This window comes from Calcarisporiella thermophila, assembly GCF_041956535.1.
Source record: "Calcarisporiella thermophila strain CBS 279.70 unplaced genomic scaffold VTP21scaffold_5, whole genome shotgun sequence".
Taxonomy (NCBI): domain Eukaryota; kingdom Fungi; phylum Calcarisporiellomycota; class Calcarisporiellomycetes; order Calcarisporiellales; family Calcarisporiellaceae; genus Calcarisporiella; species Calcarisporiella thermophila.
This window is the reverse complement of record NW_027192195.1, coordinates 180,336-200,276: the sequence shown is the minus strand read 5'-3', so window position 1 is coordinate 200,276 and position 19,941 is coordinate 180,336. Positions and strand designations below refer to the sequence as shown.

The following is a 19,941-nucleotide window of genomic DNA, read 5'->3' as shown; positions in this document are numbered from 1 at the left end:
GTACTCTCTTCCTCCCTCCCTTCTTCTCCTCTCTCTCTCTCTCTCTCTCTCTCTCTCTCTCTCTCTCTCCCCTTTCCCTCCCTACATTCACTTCTTCTAGCTCCTTTTTTCATTTCGTTTCATTTTTAATACGGCTGCTGGATTTAGCTGTTTCAACTTCAAAACCATACCCATAACTCCCACTATTACTCCATTTCCACATCTTATTTCACTAAGATAGTCATACACATAATTCAATCTCTTCGATGCAATGTCGGATCCAGCAGCTGCAATCTTCACGGCCGCTGCTCATAACGATGTTGGCTATTTTAGCCATTTAATGCAGAGTATTCCCCCTGAAGACCTTAATGCTCTCCGGAATGAAGAGGGAAGAACTCCTTTGCATATAGCAGCGATGGAAAACGCTGTAGATGTAGTGAACTTTTTGTGTCGGATACCCGGTGTGGACAAAGACTCGATAGGTTGGTTGAGCTTTGATTACAACAGAGCACCTCTTTTGTTAAATTGACCTTATGCATCCTTATAGATAATGATGCTGAGACTCCACTATACCATGCGGCAGCTTCTGGCAATCCAATGGTGGTGGAGGAACTACTTCGTGCTGGTGCAAATGTTAACCATCCGAACAAAGTATGTGCGATTTTCCTTTTTTTTCTTATGAGATGGTGCGCCAATATCCGTTTTCATCCTTGTTTTTAGGAGGGCATCACCCCATTGATCATTGCAGCCTACAATAACAATGCACAAGTGGTGGGGATGCTCCTGGATCTTGGCCGCGCAAACATCAACCATCAAGATGGGACGGGTAAAACCGCCCTGATCCTGGGGGCCTATGAAGGGTCCATGGCATGTGTTGATCGTCTACTCAAGTATGGGGCCGATATGAACCTCACCGATCAGTATGGGTGGACAGCGTTGATGCTCGCCGCTTACGGTGGGCGGATGGACGTGTGCCGGATATTGATGCATCATGGGGCGGACCCAAGAATTCGTACTGGCAACGGAAAAGATGCCGTCATGCTTGCGCGCGATGCTGGTTATCATCACGTCGCCGATATGATCGCCAATGGAGGAATGACTCCACGAAACCGTTCGCCAGCTCCGCCGTATCCTTACGAGGGTAGACAAGGTATACCTATGAATACCTTTAACGCCGCGCCAAGCAGCGATCCGTTCATGGCTGCTGGACGTGTCACCCGGTCTCTCTCAAGCAGACGCCGCACCCTCATGCATCGAAACCGCCAGAGCTTACTCGAGAACGGCAACCCAAATCTCTCCCACGGTCGTAGCCCAATGAACCCCGGAAATGCGGTCGCTCGCTTGGGTCAGCGTCGTGGACCTGGTGATAACGTTAGTAACCTCCCCCCTCCTCCCAAATACACCTGGTGGACCATATTTGCCCAGGTGGTAACATGCTGCTTCCCGAATATCTGCCTATCAGCGTGTCTTAAAAAGAAGGATTCGGGTAACCGCCAAGCATGGCGTGAGAAAGTGGCCCTTTGTATGATTATCGTGTTTGTGTCGGGCGTAATGGGGATTTTGACATTTGGGTTGTCCCAGATGGCATGCCAGCCTCTTATTCCAATCTATCCCGAGGAGGTTGCGGTCAAATTCGGCCCAAACCAGCCGGGGATGAAACTGATGATTGTGCGAGGGCAACTGTACAATACTGGGGTATTTTTCTCGGCAGGTTTTCATCGTGAAATCGCCCCTTTGACTGGTGAATATTGCCATCCGAGGTTTTGCTTCGTTCTTTCACTTAACCTCTATTTTGTTTTTCGACAGATGAGGATCTTAACCCCATAGTTTCGCAGTTGTTTGGACAAGATATTACCCCTTTCTTCCCAGCTAACCCTAGAGATTCAAAATGCAAATACCAACCCAAGGATGGTCTATCACCCATCTGCAATCAAAAAAATGACCCCCGTTTCCATTGTCATACTTCGTTTGATTCGCGTCAGAAGCTTGCGCAACTGCGAACGGGAGCATGGATCGTGTACACATGGCACAACGTGACCAATCGCGATTTTGGTCGGCAGCTCTTTGTCTACGGCGATAAGGTGTATGATGTGAGCAAATATCTGCAGTTACCGGACGACCAGCTGTTCCTGGGCGGACCCGATCCGGTTAAAGCAATTCAAGTGCGAGATTGGATACGGGATTCACTTGTGTCCCGCGATGCCACCAAGGATATCCTGAGAAACTCCGACTACATCGACATTGCCAGGTGTTTCGATGACTATTTCCTGGTGGGCAAGCTTGAGGGAACCACCATTGGCTGCTTCGCGACCAATCTTGTTATCATTGCTGAAATGGTCATTCTCTCCGGCATCACAATGATCAAATTTATAGGCGCTGTGACCTTCTCTTGGTTCTTCTCGTGGAAGCTGGGAAAGATCTCCAAGAAGCCTCGACCCGACGACACCCTCTCATACGTGCTGCTGCTGGTGACGTGCTACTCAGAGGGGGAGTCTTCTCTGCGCACCACCCTCGACTCGCTTGCGCTTAGCGACTACTCGGATAATCACAAACTGCTCTTTGTGATTGCTGACGGGAAAATTACCGGCCACGGAAACTCTAAGCCCACCCCAGACATTTGCAAAGACATGATGGAGATGTCGAGCGGCGAGGATCCAGAGCCGTGTTCGTATGTTGCTATTGGCGATGGTAGCAAACGTCACAACATGGCCAAGGTGTACACTGGTTACTACAACATCAAGGATCGACGGGTTCCTATCATCCTCGTGGAAAAATGCGGTACTCCTGCGGAGAAGTCTGCGCCGAAGCCGGGCAATCGTGGGAAGCGTGACTCGCAATTGATCTTGATGCAGTGGCTCAGTAAGATCACGTTCAATGAGCAAATGACGCCGCTCGAATTCGATCTGTTCGAAAAGGTGCGCGGATTGATGGGTGTGACGCCAGACCGCTTCGAAATGGTGCTGATGGTGGATGCAGATACCCTCGTTATGCCGGACAGTGTAAGCCGTATGGTGGCAGCAATGGAGCGCGATGTAGAAGTGATGGGCCTGTGTGGCGAGACACGTATTGCAAACAAGTCTCAGTCGTGGGTGACCATGATCCAGGTGTTTGAATACTACATCTCACATCACTTGGGCAAGGCGTTCGAGTCGGTGTTTGGTGGTGTGACCTGTTTGCCGGGATGCTTCTGCATGTACAGGTAAGAAGAAAATTGAATCACTTGAATAGGGTTATCCTTTTCCTTTGAACCACGTATCTAACCCTAAGTTGCAACCCACGTTTAACAGAGTCAAGGCACCAAAGAACGGTGGCATTATTCCAATTTTGGCCAATCCGGATATTGTGGAGATGTACTCGTCTAATGTGGTCGACACACTCCACCAGAAAAACCTGCTGCTGCTTGGAGAGGATCGTTACTTGACGACGCTTATGCTGCGCTCCTTCCCGAAACGCAAGATGATATACGTGCCAAAGGCAATCTGCAAGACTGTGGTGCCTGACGAGTTCAAAGTGCTATTGTCGCAACGCCGGCGTTGGATCAATTCTACCATTCACAACCTGATGGAACTGATTCTTGTCCCCCAACTTTGTGGCATCTTTTGTTGCTCTATGCAATTCGTGGTGTTCCTGGATTTGTTGGGCACCGTTGTGATGCCCGCGTCCATGCTCTTCCTCATCTATCTCGCGGTGATGGCTGGGCTCGGATTCAACGTTCTTCTTCCCCTGATTTTCATTGCGGCCATCTTCGTTCTGCAGGCGGTGCTTATTCTGTTCACGACACGGAAGGTGATCTACATTCTATGGATGTTTGTGTACATACTCGCTTTGCCAGTCTGGAACTTCTGTTTGCCCGTCTATGCATTCTGGCGATTCGACGATTTCAGTTGGGGTGCGACGCGCCAGATTCAGGGGGTGGATAATGGGCATGGCAGTGGCGATGACGGAGAAGCCTTCGATCCGTCCAATATACCAATGAAGAAATGGGAGCAATGGATGATGATTAAACGAGAGCAAAAGAGGGCGAATCAGCTAGCACGTTCACCCAATATGTATCCACAGCAACACCTTCCTCCACCTCAACACCATGGACACTATCCCGGTGGGCGATCGCCATCCCCTGGTAGAATGATGATGCGAACTCCGACCGGACAAAGGCCAATGCCGCCTGGTATGATGGCTCCGCCTCATGCTCCTAGCAGAGCCCCATCCTCGATTTCCTCGGGCTATTACAATCATCCACGGGGGCCACCCTCTCCACGCCATTTCGTTGCAAGCCCTGAACCATTCTAAACGCCAACTTAATCCCAACCTTTTTTATTTTATTTGCATTTCCACTCTTAACGTAATCCTACTGTAAACACTAGCTCTGATCCTAAAAGAGCTTTCCCTCCGCGGGCAAATATATATATAAATATATATTTTTAATTAGTTTATAACTTTCGCACTTCTCTTTCTCCCTCTCTTCCTCTCTCTATCTATCTCTTTTTTACCCTGTTGTTTATATATATATATATATTTTTATGCTTCTTTTATTCTTGGATTTCCTTTTTCCTCCTATGCTGAAATAAATAGCAATCACCCAACGGGTTGAATATACAGGGCATTTGGCTTGATAAGCGATTTTATTTATAGTACAAGGACTAGAGCTAAAACTCTGACGCACTCATAGCCCGATGCAAAAGATCTTTGACGACACCACAGCCCCACTTGACAACCTCCACCTCCTTCCCAGTGCCCTTCTCTCCTGATTCGGGTGCTGCAAAGACCTCACCTTTACGAACGAACTGGTGTAAGAAGAAGAGGATCCCCTGCGCGAGCGCTGGGATCGGAGTGGCCTTGAGGAACAGAGTGGCAAGAGCCTGAGGATTACGTGGGCCGTCGAGGGGCTGCTGTGTGTTTAGGATGGCATGGCTGAAGAGAAGTTGGAAGAAAAGTCGAGCTCGCGAACCCAATGTGGTAAACGTCACCGTCTATAACGAGCAACCAACCAGAAAATGTGGATAAGAAAAGGAGCACTGTAACATCAAAGGAGAGCACATTGCTGGGGCTTATGTGGGTGAAGCTTACCTTTAGGATAGCTAGGGTCAAACTCCCCTCTGCGAGCAACCATGCGTACAATTTTGCAAGATTGATAACCCGGCTCAGAGATGCCCTTTCCTCATCCGCTTCACCAGAGAGACTGGCCGATTTTAGCTTCTCTAAACCGCCCACACTCGACTCCCCCATTTCCCGCAGAAAATCCCACAAGCAGTATTGGAATGTGACTTTGAAGCCGTGTTTGAGGGTGCAGAGCCGTTGAGCAATAAGGGTATAATAGGGATTATGGGCCTTCTCCTGTGTAAAGTAAGGTGTTCCGGTGAGTTAAATAATCTTTCATTTTTAAATATGAAAAAAAGGGGGGGGGGGGAGAGGAGGGATGAGACACTCACATGGCCTGCGCAGTGCAACAACACCCGCACAATTTCTCTCTCTTGAACTTCAGTCAGCCCCAACTTCATCAACCGTTCAAAAGCATCTACATAATCCTCACTGCTCATCAGAACCACAAACACGCTACGACGCACATCCGTATTCATTTTGTGTTTGCGTGCCATCTGGAGCAAGGCCTCGGTAGCCGAGTTGCTAATGCTGGCGGATTTTTGGGAGAGTGCTTTCAGGCGAGATGAGGAGGAATCGTCGACCATGTTGTCTTTCCAGGAAGCCCCGACGATCCACCACTTGCCTTTGGTTTGCACTGACCGAATATCCTCCAGTGTCACATTCAAGCCCTCGACAGCATGGACTGTTTCATATCAAAAAGAGTGAGTGCGAGGAAAGAAAAGCGAGTCAGAGAGCAGGTTACCTGATCGCCGTTTATTAAGATTGGAAAGAAACTTTTTCAGTCTTGTGAGGGTATCCTTGTCTGCACCAGCACTTGCTACCAACGCCGGATTTTTGAGGCGATTATTCTTGAGATCATTCAGAGTTTCTACCATGAATTTTGTACGTGTGCTGTGAAGAAAAAAAATACAACGAATAAGCTTTCTCACATCCATCTGACTAGCTAAGAAATATTATTACTTTATCGATTTCGGATCCTGTTGGCTCATTTGTGTTTGGACTTCCTGTATGATTTCCTTTAGTGCTGCTGGGTCGTCGGTGCGAAGCTGATATCCAGAAGCTGAAGAACGACAAGGAAATGAAGACCAAACTTAATTAAACGGGAGAATAGCATACAGATATACATACACTTGGTCAGCTTGAGCAGCAGTTCAACATCGATTTCTTCGAAATTAGAAATGAATAGCCGGATCAAGTCATATACAAGGGAGCATGATATGACTTCAAAATTGTAGAGCTGCGAAATCAAGGCAGCCAAGTTGGTAGCCTCCTTGGTTCCCGGTAGGTCGTCCTCAGTGGAATTGAGCTTTGCGGATCTAGAGTTGGATAAATGCCGTTCAAAGTCCTCAATCGTAGTCTGAACAAAATATGCACCTAAAAGAATATCAATATATGGTCGTAAGTTGCCATTATATTCGTTTAGGTTCAGCTTAGTCTATGTACCGAAATCAATTCCAAAAATCCGATAGAGACTAGCAATGAATGCAGCATATGTCACAACAAACGAATCGAGAAGATTCGCTTTAGAAGAGATGACCTGTAAAACAAGGGTAGTAACAGTAGATGTTACATCTAGTAGGAAAAATAGGTATTTAGGGGGTGAGATTTTACAGAGGAGACAGAAGATAAAGAATTAAATGCTGACCATGGCGGCTATAATCTCGGTATAACTTCTCAATCTCAGAAATGATGGTTTCCAAATTTGCATCGCTCAGACGATTAAGAAGACCTTGCACTTGGCGCTGAACCCGGATCTGTTGCTCTGTCTTGCCGTCGGCGGCTTTATTGCGGAGATGGGGTGGGATATACTTGCTAGCGGCAGTGGATGAAGTGGTTTCTTGCTGTTTACTTAATTTAACATTCGATTCTTGTAAGCCAATCTTTTTATCTGATGCATCTACTTGCGAAAGTAAATATGAGTTACAGAAAAACGCGAAATAAATTGCAATAATGATGTTACTCTCTAAGTATTCGGATACTTCTTCTCTTTCTCCCTCCTCCTCCTCCTCTTCTTCCTCCTCTTCCTCCTCTTCTACTTCTTCTTCTTCATTCTCGTCAATTTCTTCTTCGTCACTGTCATCATCAGCATCTTCTTCTGCGTCCTCGCCTTCGTCTTCATCTTCCGATGGTTCTAGATCGGAGTCCACTTCATTAAGATGTTCCTTGTAATTTTCCAGCTATATCAAAATAAATCACTATTTAATAATGCCTCAATATAAAATTGTATAAGCCCAATATTTTACTTCTTCGTCATCCAGTTCAAGCTCCTCCTCCTCTTGTTCTTCGCCGTCGCTTTCAAGTTTAGATGGTGCCTTAGTTTCAAAATTGTCTAATTCGTCCAATAAAACTAGCAAGATATGGAAGAAAGTTCGGAATTAATCGATACCACAACGTCCCTCTGCTCTAAGTAACACTTACAGTCAAGACCATCCTCTTTAAAACCTTTCATTCCCTTTTTCTTCCCCTTCTTTAATCCAAGAAGCTTTTCATATCGTGCAATCTCTCTATCATCCTCATCAAATGTCCCAGGAAGCGTCGATGTACCTGGAATCACGTTCGAATCACGAATAACACGGTAAAGCTCTGGGTCATTTTTTTCAAGCTTCTGTAGTCGACTGAGATCAGTTTCTTCTTCGTCTTCTTCAATCTCGCTTTCAATCTCGCTCTCAACTTCGCTGTCCATTTCATTTCCATTCAACTCCTCTTCGTCCATTTCATCTTCTTCAGAGTCTACTCCTTGAAAATGGACACGTTTTTCGCCTGCTTTGCTAGATTTTGAAGCAGTGACTTTAATTCTTTTGGCATTTTGAAGCTAAATGTGCATAAATTGGTTAGTTAGTCAAAAATGAATTTAATCTTCGGAGAGAAGGTTTACCTGTTTTTCATCGCGAGATTTACGCTTGCCCAAATCCGAGGGCGCGGAATTTGATGTGGCAACCTTTCCATGATTTACCTTTCGCTGCTTCTTTTCCTTGCGTGCCTGTTTCCTCATCTCCTTTCTGGTGGCTGCTTTGTTTGTGAATTTACCAGAAAACGTTCTTTTCTCGCCATTTTCTAAGAATTGACCCGGTTAAACCTTAGTACAGCAGGTCGAAGTAGAACAACATTACTTACCATTGGCTTCAATCTCTTTCAAGAGCTCTGAGGAGAGTTGGGTTGTGCTGCTACGCTGTTGTGATTTATTTCGATTAGTACCTTTGTTCCTGAATGTCCCTCTACCTCTGCCCCTCATGATGTTCGAGATTATGCTAGTAATCGGGTAAGAGCTATAAGGAATTCACAAAAGTCACATTTGTCAACAATGAAAATCCAGTCACAAATATTGGAATGTCAATCCCAAATAGGATTATTAAATAAGTAAAATCTTAGTATTACGAGACGAATTGAACGCACTTTAAGCTAAAAGAGTGAAATTTCGAGGTGCTTTCGAGACAGGCATATATAATAAAATGGTCTTTGTAACTATTTAAGGACTTTTTTAGTTGAGCCCTTATAGAGGGATGAATTCCAAGTAAGCATTATTATTATTAGTGGTATTAATATTATTCAAATGTTTAAAATTCACGAGAAATTAGTTATTAAAAGATTTACTTAAATCCATTAAAAGAAATACTGTATGAGCGCCTTGGCAGATGGGGACGGAGAGATGGATGAGGGAAAAGAGGGTAAGAAAAGAAATAGATTAAATAACATGTGTAATAAATAAAAATAATATATACCAATTAAATAGACATCTTTTCATAAATAGCATTGAGAAAGTCAAATACAATAAATAGAGAAAAACAATGGGGGTAAGATAGGGATAAGATCGATCAGCCCTGATTCTTGATATGATCAAACACTATGTTGGTGGTGGCCTCATCCTTAAATTGTACAGCATAGACCGTGGATAAACCCCGGTCGTTTTGCACCATGATTGTAAGGCGTTTATTGGCGAGACGCTCGACCCACTCCGGCAGAATTAATGCATTCAAGAGGCAAGTCTTTTTCCGCTCGAGATCTATCCTTACATGGGCTTTGTTAGATGGCTTCTGTATCGAGAGAAGCAAAACCACCGATCCAAGATAAATCCAGCTTGCATATTCATTTTGCAGGTACACCTTGCCCTTTACACGATTTTCCAGCTGCAACGTTTGCTCCACCACTTCTTCTTCCGTTGCTAGACTTGCAAATCGCGACAATAGATGAGCCGGGTCCATAGAAGGGGCTTGTTCCGCAAGAAAGCGCTGCAACATACTCTCAAGAGCATCGACATCGTATGGCACATCAAATACTAATCGATACGCCTCCTTTCTTCCTCCAACCTCGCAGCGTAAAACAAGATCGGTAGCTGATTCTCTTGCGATTATCAAACCGGTTTTAATCCACGCATTAAGGACAAGTTGATTTCGCTCTTCAAGCAGAATAGATACACATTTGCGATCGCTTGTCGCCACACGCACCTCCACGGCGCAATCCTCCTGTAGCACACGCCATTCATTTCCTTTACGCTGGAAAACATCACATGTCCCAGTTCGGAGTATCACATCGCGAACGGCCGAGTTGGATAATGTAGACCACGTTGAAATTGTGCGATCGGTGCGGAGTTGGTGACGGTCTGATGACACGGGCCGGAGGAAATCATTACTTCCTGCCGGACCCAGATGAGGGGAGGACTGGAGGCCAGGAGACGTTGTAAATATCGGTGAGTGAAGTGGGGAGAGCATTGGTGAGCTCGAGGGAGAGGGCAGTGGGGAGAGCATATGCTGGGAATTTTGGGATGGACTTGACTGTGGGGCCAGACTAGGCGAGATTGCGACAGATTTTGGGGATGTTGCATGTTTTTCCAAATGGCTGGATGCATGGGATGGATTCATCAGCAATGGCGCGTAACCGCGCTTAGCAGCAAGGCCAGATACTTGGCTCTGAGTTGCGGCTTCAGGATCTGACGAAGGAGAATTCAATTGCTGCGATAGCTCAATGGGCATCGGTTCTGAGGGATGCTGGCTGGAAGAAGGCTTATTTGTATGGAGGATAGTTTCTCCAGGGCGTGGCAGATCTTTCTGTGGCATTTTACGCTCGATTGCTGTGAGACCATCAACGCCAAGCGTCAATCCACGCTCTGATGCGATTTTGAGCCATAGATCTCGAGCCTGCTTATTTGGAGCGCGCATTAGTATTCTTTCCCGCTTTTTTATCACCACCTCGAAGAGGGAATCTATAAAATAAAGGTTGAATATATAATTGATATAAATAAAAGGAGTTCTCAGCATTTTTGTAGGCACCTTCTTCATTTGAATCCACTAAAGCAAAGTGGAGATACCGGACCATGAGAGGTGGATACAGGAGATAGAGCCTTTTGCCAGGCTTTCGCCTCATTTCCTCCTCTGTCATACGGTTACATATTAAGAATAAGTCGCTGAGGAGTACCACATGTCCGCTAGGGTGGGTTACACATGAACCTGTAACGTTATCACGTTTATCAAGGAGAGATATGAACACGTTACCACGCTCAACAATAAAACGTTGGTTTGGCATATTAGGAGGGCTAAGCTGAAGTTTACACCTCTATTATCAAATATATCAATGGTATATCATAATTATAAGTTGTCACATGTATATATAAAATACTTTACTTTTGGCTGGAGTGTGAATAAATCACGGACATATGTGCAATCAATGCTCTCTTGAAAAGTTTCGAGGGGGGTATGCAAATCCACGTCGTCCGGTAATGTTGGAGATATTCTCTGCTGACAATCGTCTGTGGCATATTCTTCGACAAGACTTTGCGCGTTATATCCATTATTATACTGCATAGAGCTCTTATTATCATCTACCGAGCTGATACGGATTTGTTCGGCCAGCTGAATTACAGTTTCAACCCTTTGACTTGCATACAAGAGTTCTTGATATTCAGAAGTATCTGGATTATAGCTCCCCAACAAGACCTAAAGAAGAAGAGTCAGAAATGCACCGAGATAGTTTGCATTTAAACTGCGTCCAAAATACTTCGTATAATTTCTTGTAGTAGACGAGCCTCTCGTACGGAATATTGAATAAATACTCTAGCTTATCTTCCTGCGACTGCTGGAGAGATGAAGAGTCAATCTACGATATAATAAGCAATTAATATCATTCACGTGCATAATTTCGTTTGCACAATAATTACAGGATATCTGCTTTGTGATTGAGAGTTCCTGATGGAGCTTAGAATACCCATGTTGGAAATGAAACCTTCGAAGTATTCAATATATATCGGAAGGAGTTTATCAGCCTAAAAGATAAAAACATAAATACATTTGAACATAATAGATAAAGCATATGATATACCAGCAGTATCAATGTATCCTCAAGTTCTCTTGTGGATGAAGGAGTGAGTTCGATGTTGAGATTCTAGCTCAGATGAAGAAAAGAAAAAACCAATTCAATATTTGAATCTATATTCAAGTATAACTTTAGATATCTTACCTGGACGAACTCTTTACTAGCATTACAGATGGCTTCAAGATTTGCCAGCAAGACATAAAGCTCAGAAGGATTAAAGGTACTCCATAATGAAGATAGCTGTTAAAGAGAGAAAAAGCCAATGTTACTATCGAAGAAGAATTTGTCAACTGTAAGGTCTATATTACTCTCTCCAATTCTTTTATATATTGTGATTCTGTTTTGATGAGTTGAGCTAGAAGATTGCCTTCACTGTCAGGATTGCAGGAATCTTGTGAAGCTTGTGTTACACTCCAATCATCATACTTCAAGTAGTGGGGAATAAGATGAAATTTTGTTAAGAATCCAGTTAAGAGCCAGAAATGCCTAACAGTATCTTATTCTCACCTTTGATGGGGATTTTCCTAGTGGAGCAATGGCCTGGGGAGGGGTTGGCTACATATTCGTTGCGAATTATATAAATTAAAACTTGTAAGAAGCTAAAAATATCAAGAATACTCCATATATCTACCAAATTAGTCTGAACATTAGTTCTATAACTAGGATATTTATTCTCCATTATTGTATATCTCTAATGGGTTTAAAGGAATAAGAAGCGAGTTAAGGAGTTTAATGAGCGAAAAGATTAAGAATATCCGAATTTAATTGCCGAGGCACGTATTTGAATCCGAAATTTGACGTGCTTATTTGGCTCTTTATTTTATTTAGATCAGGATATTATACATATATCAATATGACCCATAATGTCATCATTCATTGTTTTTTCCACAATAAAAGTCTAACTGAAATTCATTCTATTGACCTTTACCCTAGTGCATAATCACAATGTTATTTTTTATTAATCTCACACCGATGTAGATACTTTATCTCCTATTTTCGACTGGTGAATCGGTGGCTTATGAATGGATAAGGATCGGATATCCAAAAAATTTTTTGTTTGTGGTTTAAAAGTAGCAAGAATCTTTTACTTTGCTCCCTCTCTCTCCTTTTTCTTTTCTCAATTGAAAATCGAAGGTCATCATGCCCGCTGTGGTAAGCACTCTAACTAAGAAAATAAACTAGAATCTATTGCTGAGCTCATTCCACCATTTCGTATAGAAGGCTACCAAAGCGAAGAAGATCCAGAAGAAGTTCGTCATTGACTGCTCTGGTCCCGCGAACGATAAGATTTTCGACGCGGCCGCTTTCGAAAAGTTCCTTCACGATCGCGTCAAGGTTAATGGCCGCACAAACAACCTTGGTGATGCCGTGACCATTGCTCGTGGTGGCGACTCAAAGATCACCGTGACAGCCAACACCCAGTTCTCCAAGCGCTACCTCAAGTACCTCACGAAGAAGTTCCTCAAGAAGCACCAGCTTCGTGACTGGCTCCGTGTTATTGCCAGCGATAAGCAGACCTTTGAGCTCCGGTACTTCAACATCTCTTCTCAGGAGGATGAGGAGGAGGATGAGGAATAATCTGTTAATAATTTTTATAAAATAAACGAGAGCTTTGTTTATTATCATTTTTTCTGATGCTGTGTTTGGGCGAGATGTGGACGAGCCTGCGCATTTTTGAATGCCAAATCACAACCACCCTCTCCTGAGGTCCTAAATATCTACAGTGTTCTCGATCTTCCGGAGGATAAATTACGATCGACATCGCCAATTAATCTCGAATTTGAGCTATTGCGGAATTGACTATAGGAAGCGCAAACATATTCCAGTGCGATTAGGATTCGTTTATAGGACAATCGTATATTCAGGAAGGAAGAGATTGTGAGATGAAAGGGTGGAGTGGGATTGGATGTGGAAATTTTATTAGAATTACATGGAGAAACTATGCATGATCGTCAATATCCAACTACATTATTTTATTCCGTACTAATAAAGGGAGTTACCATGTTGCTCCTTCATGTGTGATAGTCGACGGTAGTGTACTAGGAGACTACTATATTCTTTGTAGTCTTCGTTAGCCTGAATTATTACCAGTTAGATATCAATATAGTCTTCAAGTCTGTTATGCCAGTTCTTTTCCAAGTGATAGCTCGACTCCATATGCACCTAGTATCTCTAGCATATTTCAGCCCATACATGTACCTATATACCTCGCACACATATACTAGTATATACAATATGCTCATGCAATAATAAATGTAAACAATGCCAGAAAATAATTTAGGTTAGGTTAGTGACGTAACCATTTTTTACGCGATTTAATTTTACATTGGAATCGCGTCGCGTTTTTTTTTTTTTTAAAGGGCCATTTTGTTCTATTACTTTAAAACTATTTCCAATTCCATTGTGCGACTCGTCTTTTATTTTTCGATTAAAATAACATAACGATGGCACTACCTGTTGCCACCTCGGTGTATCTCAATTTTGATCAAGAACAAGGTATATTTGATTATAAAACCAAATGGAATATATCTATTGAATTATTTTTTATATTTTCAGAAAAGTTATTGGAATTTCTAGAAAAATTTCGCACTAAATCAGCACGAAATGACTATTCTTACTCGGACGATGAAGAAGATGATCAAATAAAAGGCGGTGTTGCAAAATATCATGATCAATTGGTACGTATTATCTATAATTGTGAAGGTTGGGTTCTAAATCTTAGCGTTTTGATTATAGCAAGCAATTGCCAATAGAGAACAAGATTGCATCACTATCGAACTGGATGATTTAGCTGAGGTAGAAACTAACGCCAAATATCCCAATATTAAAAAATGTATTAATTTTTTAATTCGATGTCTTAGTACGAGGACAGCGAACAGCATACAGTTGCTAACATTAACAAAAATTCGAAGCGATACGTCGAACTCTTTTCGAGAGCTATAGATAAACTTCTCCCGGAGCCGACTATAGATTTGAGCTACAAAGACGATGTAATCGATATTATCATTCAACAGCGCCGAGAGCGGGATCAAATTCTTGCACAGGAAGGACAATCAACATTTCCTGCTATCCTGACTCGAAGATAGTAATATAATTTCAGTTAAATGCTAAAATCATGTCTAGCTCAATAGTTTTTTCTTTTAGCTCTGTTTATATCAAACCATTATCAAGAGCAAAGCCTATGGCAATAAGAGAGGTCAAAGGTGAATCTCTGGGACGCTTGGTAAAAGTGCGTGGTATTGTGACTCGCGTGAGTGACGTGAAGCCTTTTGCCGGCCTTAACACCTACAGTTGCGAGGAATGCGGATATGAAATTTTCCAAGAAGTGACTCAGCTTCAATTTATGCCGCTCATGACATGTACCTCTGCTAGATGTCTGGGTAATGGAAGAAAAAGTAAATTGTATCTTCAGACACGGGCAAGCCGGTTTTTAGCTTTCCAAGAAATTAAGCTACAAGAGCTGGTGAATATTAACTTGCTTTTTACTGTCACTGACCAAGATTGAACTGGTTAATTTTAAATTTAGACAGACCAAGTTCCCATCGGGCACATCCCCCGCACGATGAAGGTATATCTCATCGGTCCTATCACTCGCACGGTTACTCCTGGAGATATCGTTGACATCTCTGGGATTTTCCTTCCGCTTCCTTATACTGGCTTCAAAGCTCTACGCGCAGGGCTACTTACCGATACTTATCTAGAGGCACAACATGTGCATCAGCACAAGAAACAATATAACAAAATGGAGTTGACAGAAGAAATTCGATCTGAAATCTACGAACTCAGTCGCGACCCTAATATATTCACACGTCTTGCACGAAGTATCGCTCCTGAAATCTGGGGTCACGAGGATATTAAGAAGGCCTTACTTCTCTTGCTTGTGGGTGGGGTCACAAAAACCGTTGGCGATGGGATGAAGATCCGTGGCGATATCAACATTTGTTTGATGGGGGACCCTGGTGTTGCTAAATCACAACTGCTTAAATTTATTTCCAAGGTTGCACCACGTGCTGTTTACACGACTGGTCGCGGAAGTTCTGGAGTGGGATTGACGGCAGCATTGATTAAAGACCCGGTGACAGGCGAGCTAGTGCTTGAAGGTGGCGCTCTCGTTCTTGCTGACAACGGAATTTGTTGCATTGATGAATTCGATAAGATGGACGACGCTGATCGTACTGCAATCCATGAGGTTATGGAGCAACAAACAGTTAGTATCAGCAAGGCAGGGATTACGACGACTTTGAACGCACGTACGGCCGTTTTGGCAGCAGCAAATCCTCTTGGGGGCCGCTATGACAAAAACAAAACACCAGCTGAAAATATCAATTTGCCAGCGGCATTGCTTTCGCGATTTGACCTGATTTTCATAATTTGCGATCGGCCGGATAGAGATGAAGATGCAAGACTTGCAGAGCATGTCACCGAAGTACATAAGCAAGGAACCCATCCTCCATTGGATTTCGATCCACTTGAGCCTGCAGTTATTAGGTAAATAAATATTGATTACCCCCCTCCCCCTTTGTAATTCATTCTGTTTGTTGCATTATTTATCAACTATTTCCTACCCAGACACTATATTGCGCTTGCACGCCAAACACGGCCAGTGCTCACTCAAGTAGTGGGTGAATATGCTGTATCTCAATATGTCAACATGCGCAAGGAATACGCCAAAGTTCAAGCCGATAAGAATAATAAGAATAACCCAACTTCAAAAGACGATTCAAGCAACCCGTCATATATCAGTGCACGTACACTTTTGGGTATTGTCCGTTTATCACAAGCTTTTGCTCGTCTACGCTTCGCAGATCAAGTTTCAACTGAGGATGTGGATGAAGCATTGCGGTTGATGGAAGCTTCTATTGCTGATACCAAAGAGGATGGGTCTAGAACTCGGCCTCGTGGTTCGCCTGTAGATCAAATTTATAAGCTGATTCACAATATGATGCAACGTGATGAAGATGACCCCGATGTAGCTGTTCGGCAGGAGCTCAAATTCGCCGAAGTCAAACAACTTGTACTCAGGAAAGGATACAGCGAAGAACAGCTAATGGACTGTGTTCAAGAATACCAGAGAGTAAACATCTGGATGTTAAACAACGCGAAAACGAAGCTGATTGTTTTTGGAAATTAAAGTGTAAAAATTACTCTACACTTTTGGCATACTATTAACCCGTGTAATGAAAGAATGTTTTCACGCTAGTTTCTATTTTATTTTTCTCAGATGTTCCCAGTTTTTTTAAAAAAAACACTTTACTTACAAAATTGGTCCACTGTCAATGATGTTTGTATGTAAACATGTGTCTGGTAAGAAAGCCTTTTGTTTCTTTTTATCCCATAAAGGCACGATAAATTTTTGCGCAAAAAGCAATATTATTTGAGTTCAGAATATGCTAAATACCTTTCATACCATTTATATAAAAGCTCCAAATAAATTAACACAAATGAAAACTATTCTGAAAATAAAGAGTAGAAAGGTGCTTTTAAATAGAACGAAAAGGAAAACACTTGTTTGATAAGTTTGGTAACGGATTAAATTAAACAAAGCAATTCAATGAATGATATAAGAAAAAAGACACAAAAATATGGCGACTATAAATTAGAAAATTAGAAAAGAGCCAGTTTGCTATATTGTGCAGAATACGACCTCTACTTGTTTGACTGTTTCATATTTTGGGACTTGGAAGACGCCTTAATACACTATAAATACACTAATTGTATAAAAAATGTGAAAACTAATATAACAAAGTTAAGGAAGATAATAGAACGAATTAAGTGTTTTTCATTATCCTGTAGGAGATAGCATAGAAAAGTGTTAGAATAAGGCAACAATAAGTACTAAAAGTGCTCATAAACCATAACAAAGGAAAAGACCTTGTTTTTTTTGTTAGGAGGATCATTATTAATAAGTATCCTTTTTCGTTCCGAATAAAGAAATTGATAGTCATCAAAAACAAGAAATACATGTAAGAAATGGTAGAGAGTGTGCATATCTTTACTATTTTTCAAGGAAGGTGGTAGACGAGAGAGGGAAGTGATAAAAAAGGAAAAGAAAAAGAAAAGGGAAATTTGGAATACGGGTGGTAGGGTATTCTGCAATATCGTAATGGAGCTAAGTGTTTTGGTCGAAGGAAGCAGGGCATCAAAAAAATATTTTTTTTATTAAAGGATCTTTTATTGAAAAGTCACCTATACAAGTTAAATGAAAAGCTTGTACACTCCCTCCACCATTTCTTACATGCATTGCTTGTTTACTGATGACTACCAATATCAAATTATTAACGAAGTTGCTTATAGCTCGATTCCTAGAATATGTCCCGGACCCCTCTCTAGCAGGGCATAAAAAAATTTTTTTTCTTTTGGGATGTATTTTTTTTTCCTCTAAGGACGCAGGAACTTGCGTCCTGTGGTTTATTTAATATGTATTACAAATGTGAGATGTGCTTTCGGACAGGCTTATTAAGTACTAGAAGAAATTGGGATATAGTTTAAAGAGTTCCGGTCTTGGAAATGTCAGATTAAGTGTTTTTGGCTTCCTCGAAATCGAATGCTACTCCTTGGCTGTCATCGATCCGGATTAGCGAGCTTTTTCCACATTTTTGCTTGAACCCTTCTTCGTCTTTTTTCCTCTGTGCCTGTATCCATTGTCCTTTGATTGTTATGATAAGATCTGACAAAATGGTACACTTGAATGCGATGTCCTCGTGTTCTTGGTTGTCCATCACAATTGCAATCCTGGTCTTATGTATACTCCACACCATGATGTCGTGTAACAACATGGAGACATGTCGATTTTTGCTGGACGGGTGCCGTCACCGCAGGGCATCCAAAAAAATGAAAATTGGTATATAAATATTTTTTTCTATTCTTTCCTTTCTGTTATGTGGAATTTAGGAAATGTGGAGAAATAGCACTGAAAAATCTCAAACTCGATAGGAACTTGTTATTAATTAGAATAAAAATGTTAAGCCTTATATAAGAACAGGAAACAGATAGATGGAAATAGTAGAATAGATAGAATGGTATAACAAGAGAAACATTTCACATATCACGTAATATTTGTCAAAAAGTGAATAGAGTAGAACAAAGGTAAAGCTCAAATTAAAGAATTGGTCATCTGAAATTAGATGAAGAGATTAGATTTGAAATATTTTTTTTTTGAGATTGAAGGATCTTTTATTGAAAAGTCTCCTATACAAGTTAAATGAAAGGATTTGCACGCTATTTCTAACGCTCAACCATTGCTTACATGTATTTCTTCTGACAAGTCACTATATTAAACGTATTTCTTTGTTTTCTGAGGACGATCAATATCAAATTATTAAGAACGAAGTATCTTATAGCTCGATTCCTAGAGTATGTCCCGGACCCATCTCTAATGATTAGATTTGAATTATTTTTTTTTTATTTTTTTTTTAACAAATTATTGAAAAGTGTCCTATCCTGTTAAAAAGGTAGGGTAGCTTCTATGTCAAAATCACCCAAGTAATGCTCCTGGCCTACCTTGCAGAATTTGGAGGATAGAAGGAAAAAGAAAGGAAGGAAGAAAAGGATTTAAGTGTAAGAGAAAAAGAGAAAAGGTGATGAGGAAAGAGCTAGGAAAGTATGGAAACAGCAATTAGCTTAATAAAGAAGGGGATAGGAATAACTGTAAGAGGGAGGGATAAAAAGTTGTGTGCAAGGGTATTATGATAGGCTGCTTATGTACATGAAATAACGAAAAGAAGTGAAGGGTTGAAAAAGTAAAAGAAGGAAGAGGAAAGAAGAAAAAAGGAAAGGAGAAAAAGGAAAAGAAAAAAAAAGAAAAAAGTAGGGAAAAGAACGATAGAGGAGATGGTATTAATATACAGCAGTGAAGGGTTGGGTGTAGTTCTCAGGCCGGAGTTGGGGTTGGGATTTGATCTTCAGAGGTGCCCTGGATGAAAATCACAGAATCATCTATGATGTTCACCCAGTTCGATTAGATTTGAAATAAAATTTTTTTTGATCAATCAACGGAGACTTTTATTAGTTTCTGTAGCTTACAAGAGTTTAATGATTACAATGAAAAAAGAAAGGGGGAATAAAGGGGTGGGGATATAGTTAGGTGGCAAGGTAGAACTTGGATTTTGACAATTTATGTTAGCCCAGAAAGGGAGAGAAGAGAAGAAAGCAAGGAAACACAAGGGGGTAAGAACATAGAGAAGGTGATGAACGTGGAGTAAGGGAATAAAGGGTAGATTAGATGTACATAGTGATCGGGTATTTGGTGAAAAATATGAAGAGGAGGGGAGGAGGTAGGGAGAGAGGAAGAGTTGCTTCGTCACTCCAGTTTTAGTCTTGCTCTATCCGAACTTTCTATTACCGCTCCCTGATGCACCACCTTCTTCGGAATAGCTCTATCTCTCGTCTTTTTCGTGCCTTTATCAGTTCACCTCCGATAGCCTCCTCGATGTCCATTTTGGCACGGAGGATGATTGTCTCGGGTGATGCTCGAATGCATTCGAAATGGTAGGCGATTCGGTCCCGATGGATTTGCCATAGCACCGAATCGAAGACAATTTGAGCCGCGTGTCTTACTGT

The 19,941-nt window shown here is 41.9% G+C and overlaps 5 protein-coding genes across 5 annotated transcripts; 3 read left to right on the top strand and 2 right to left on the bottom strand.

Annotated features, from left to right (window-relative positions):
- Window positions 1–250: 250 nt before the first annotated feature.
- On the top strand, window positions 251–4,269 carry VTP21DRAFT_9165 (uncharacterized protein; the record flags this gene model as incomplete). Its single annotated transcript, XM_069400092.1, has 6 exons — window positions 251–461; window positions 527–630; window positions 700–1,491; window positions 1,561–1,720; window positions 1,786–3,178; window positions 3,267–4,269. 6 exons carry the CDS (start codon window positions 251–253, stop codon window positions 4,267–4,269), a joined length of 3,663 nt encoding a protein of 1,220 aa, XP_069254053.1.
- A 356-nt stretch (window positions 4,270–4,625) lies between these two features.
- On the bottom strand, window positions 4,626–8,311 carry VTP21DRAFT_9164 (uncharacterized protein; the record flags this gene model as incomplete). The annotated part of the gene is made up of 13 exons (XM_069400091.1): window positions 4,626–4,949; window positions 5,047–5,313; window positions 5,409–5,761; window positions 5,822–5,970; window positions 6,040–6,139; window positions 6,208–6,453; window positions 6,523–6,651; window positions 6,725–6,976; window positions 7,040–7,256; window positions 7,323–7,426; window positions 7,498–7,891; window positions 7,955–8,133; window positions 8,194–8,311. The coding sequence occupies 13 exons, from the start codon at window positions 8,309–8,311 to the stop codon at window positions 4,626–4,628; spliced, it is 2,832 nt and encodes a 943-aa protein (XP_069254052.1).
- A 580-nt stretch (window positions 8,312–8,891) lies between these two features.
- Window positions 8,892–12,061, bottom strand: VTP21DRAFT_9163 (uncharacterized protein; the record flags this gene model as incomplete). The annotated part of the gene is made up of 10 exons (XM_069400090.1): window positions 8,892–10,276; window positions 10,344–10,626; window positions 10,695–11,006; window positions 11,068–11,166; window positions 11,228–11,332; window positions 11,389–11,451; window positions 11,527–11,622; window positions 11,691–11,807; window positions 11,890–11,937; window positions 12,014–12,061. 10 exons carry the CDS (start codon window positions 12,059–12,061, stop codon window positions 8,892–8,894), a joined length of 2,556 nt encoding a protein of 851 aa, XP_069254051.1.
- A 461-nt stretch (window positions 12,062–12,522) lies between these two features.
- VTP21DRAFT_9162 (60S ribosomal protein eL22) lies at window positions 12,523–12,960 on the top strand (the record flags this gene model as incomplete). The annotated part of the gene is made up of 2 exons (XM_069400089.1): window positions 12,523–12,534; window positions 12,601–12,960. 2 exons carry the CDS (start codon window positions 12,523–12,525, stop codon window positions 12,958–12,960), a joined length of 372 nt encoding a protein of 123 aa, XP_069254050.1.
- Window positions 12,961–13,826: 866 nt separating this feature from the next.
- Window positions 13,827–16,513, top strand: VTP21DRAFT_9161 (DNA replication licensing factor MCM7; the record flags this gene model as incomplete). Its single annotated transcript, XM_069400088.1, has 7 exons — window positions 13,827–13,878; window positions 13,939–14,060; window positions 14,119–14,178; window positions 14,244–14,467; window positions 14,527–14,845; window positions 14,909–15,870; window positions 15,952–16,513. 7 exons carry the CDS (start codon window positions 13,827–13,829, stop codon window positions 16,511–16,513), a joined length of 2,301 nt encoding a protein of 766 aa, XP_069254049.1.
- Between the last annotated feature and the right edge of the window lie 3,428 nt (window positions 16,514–19,941).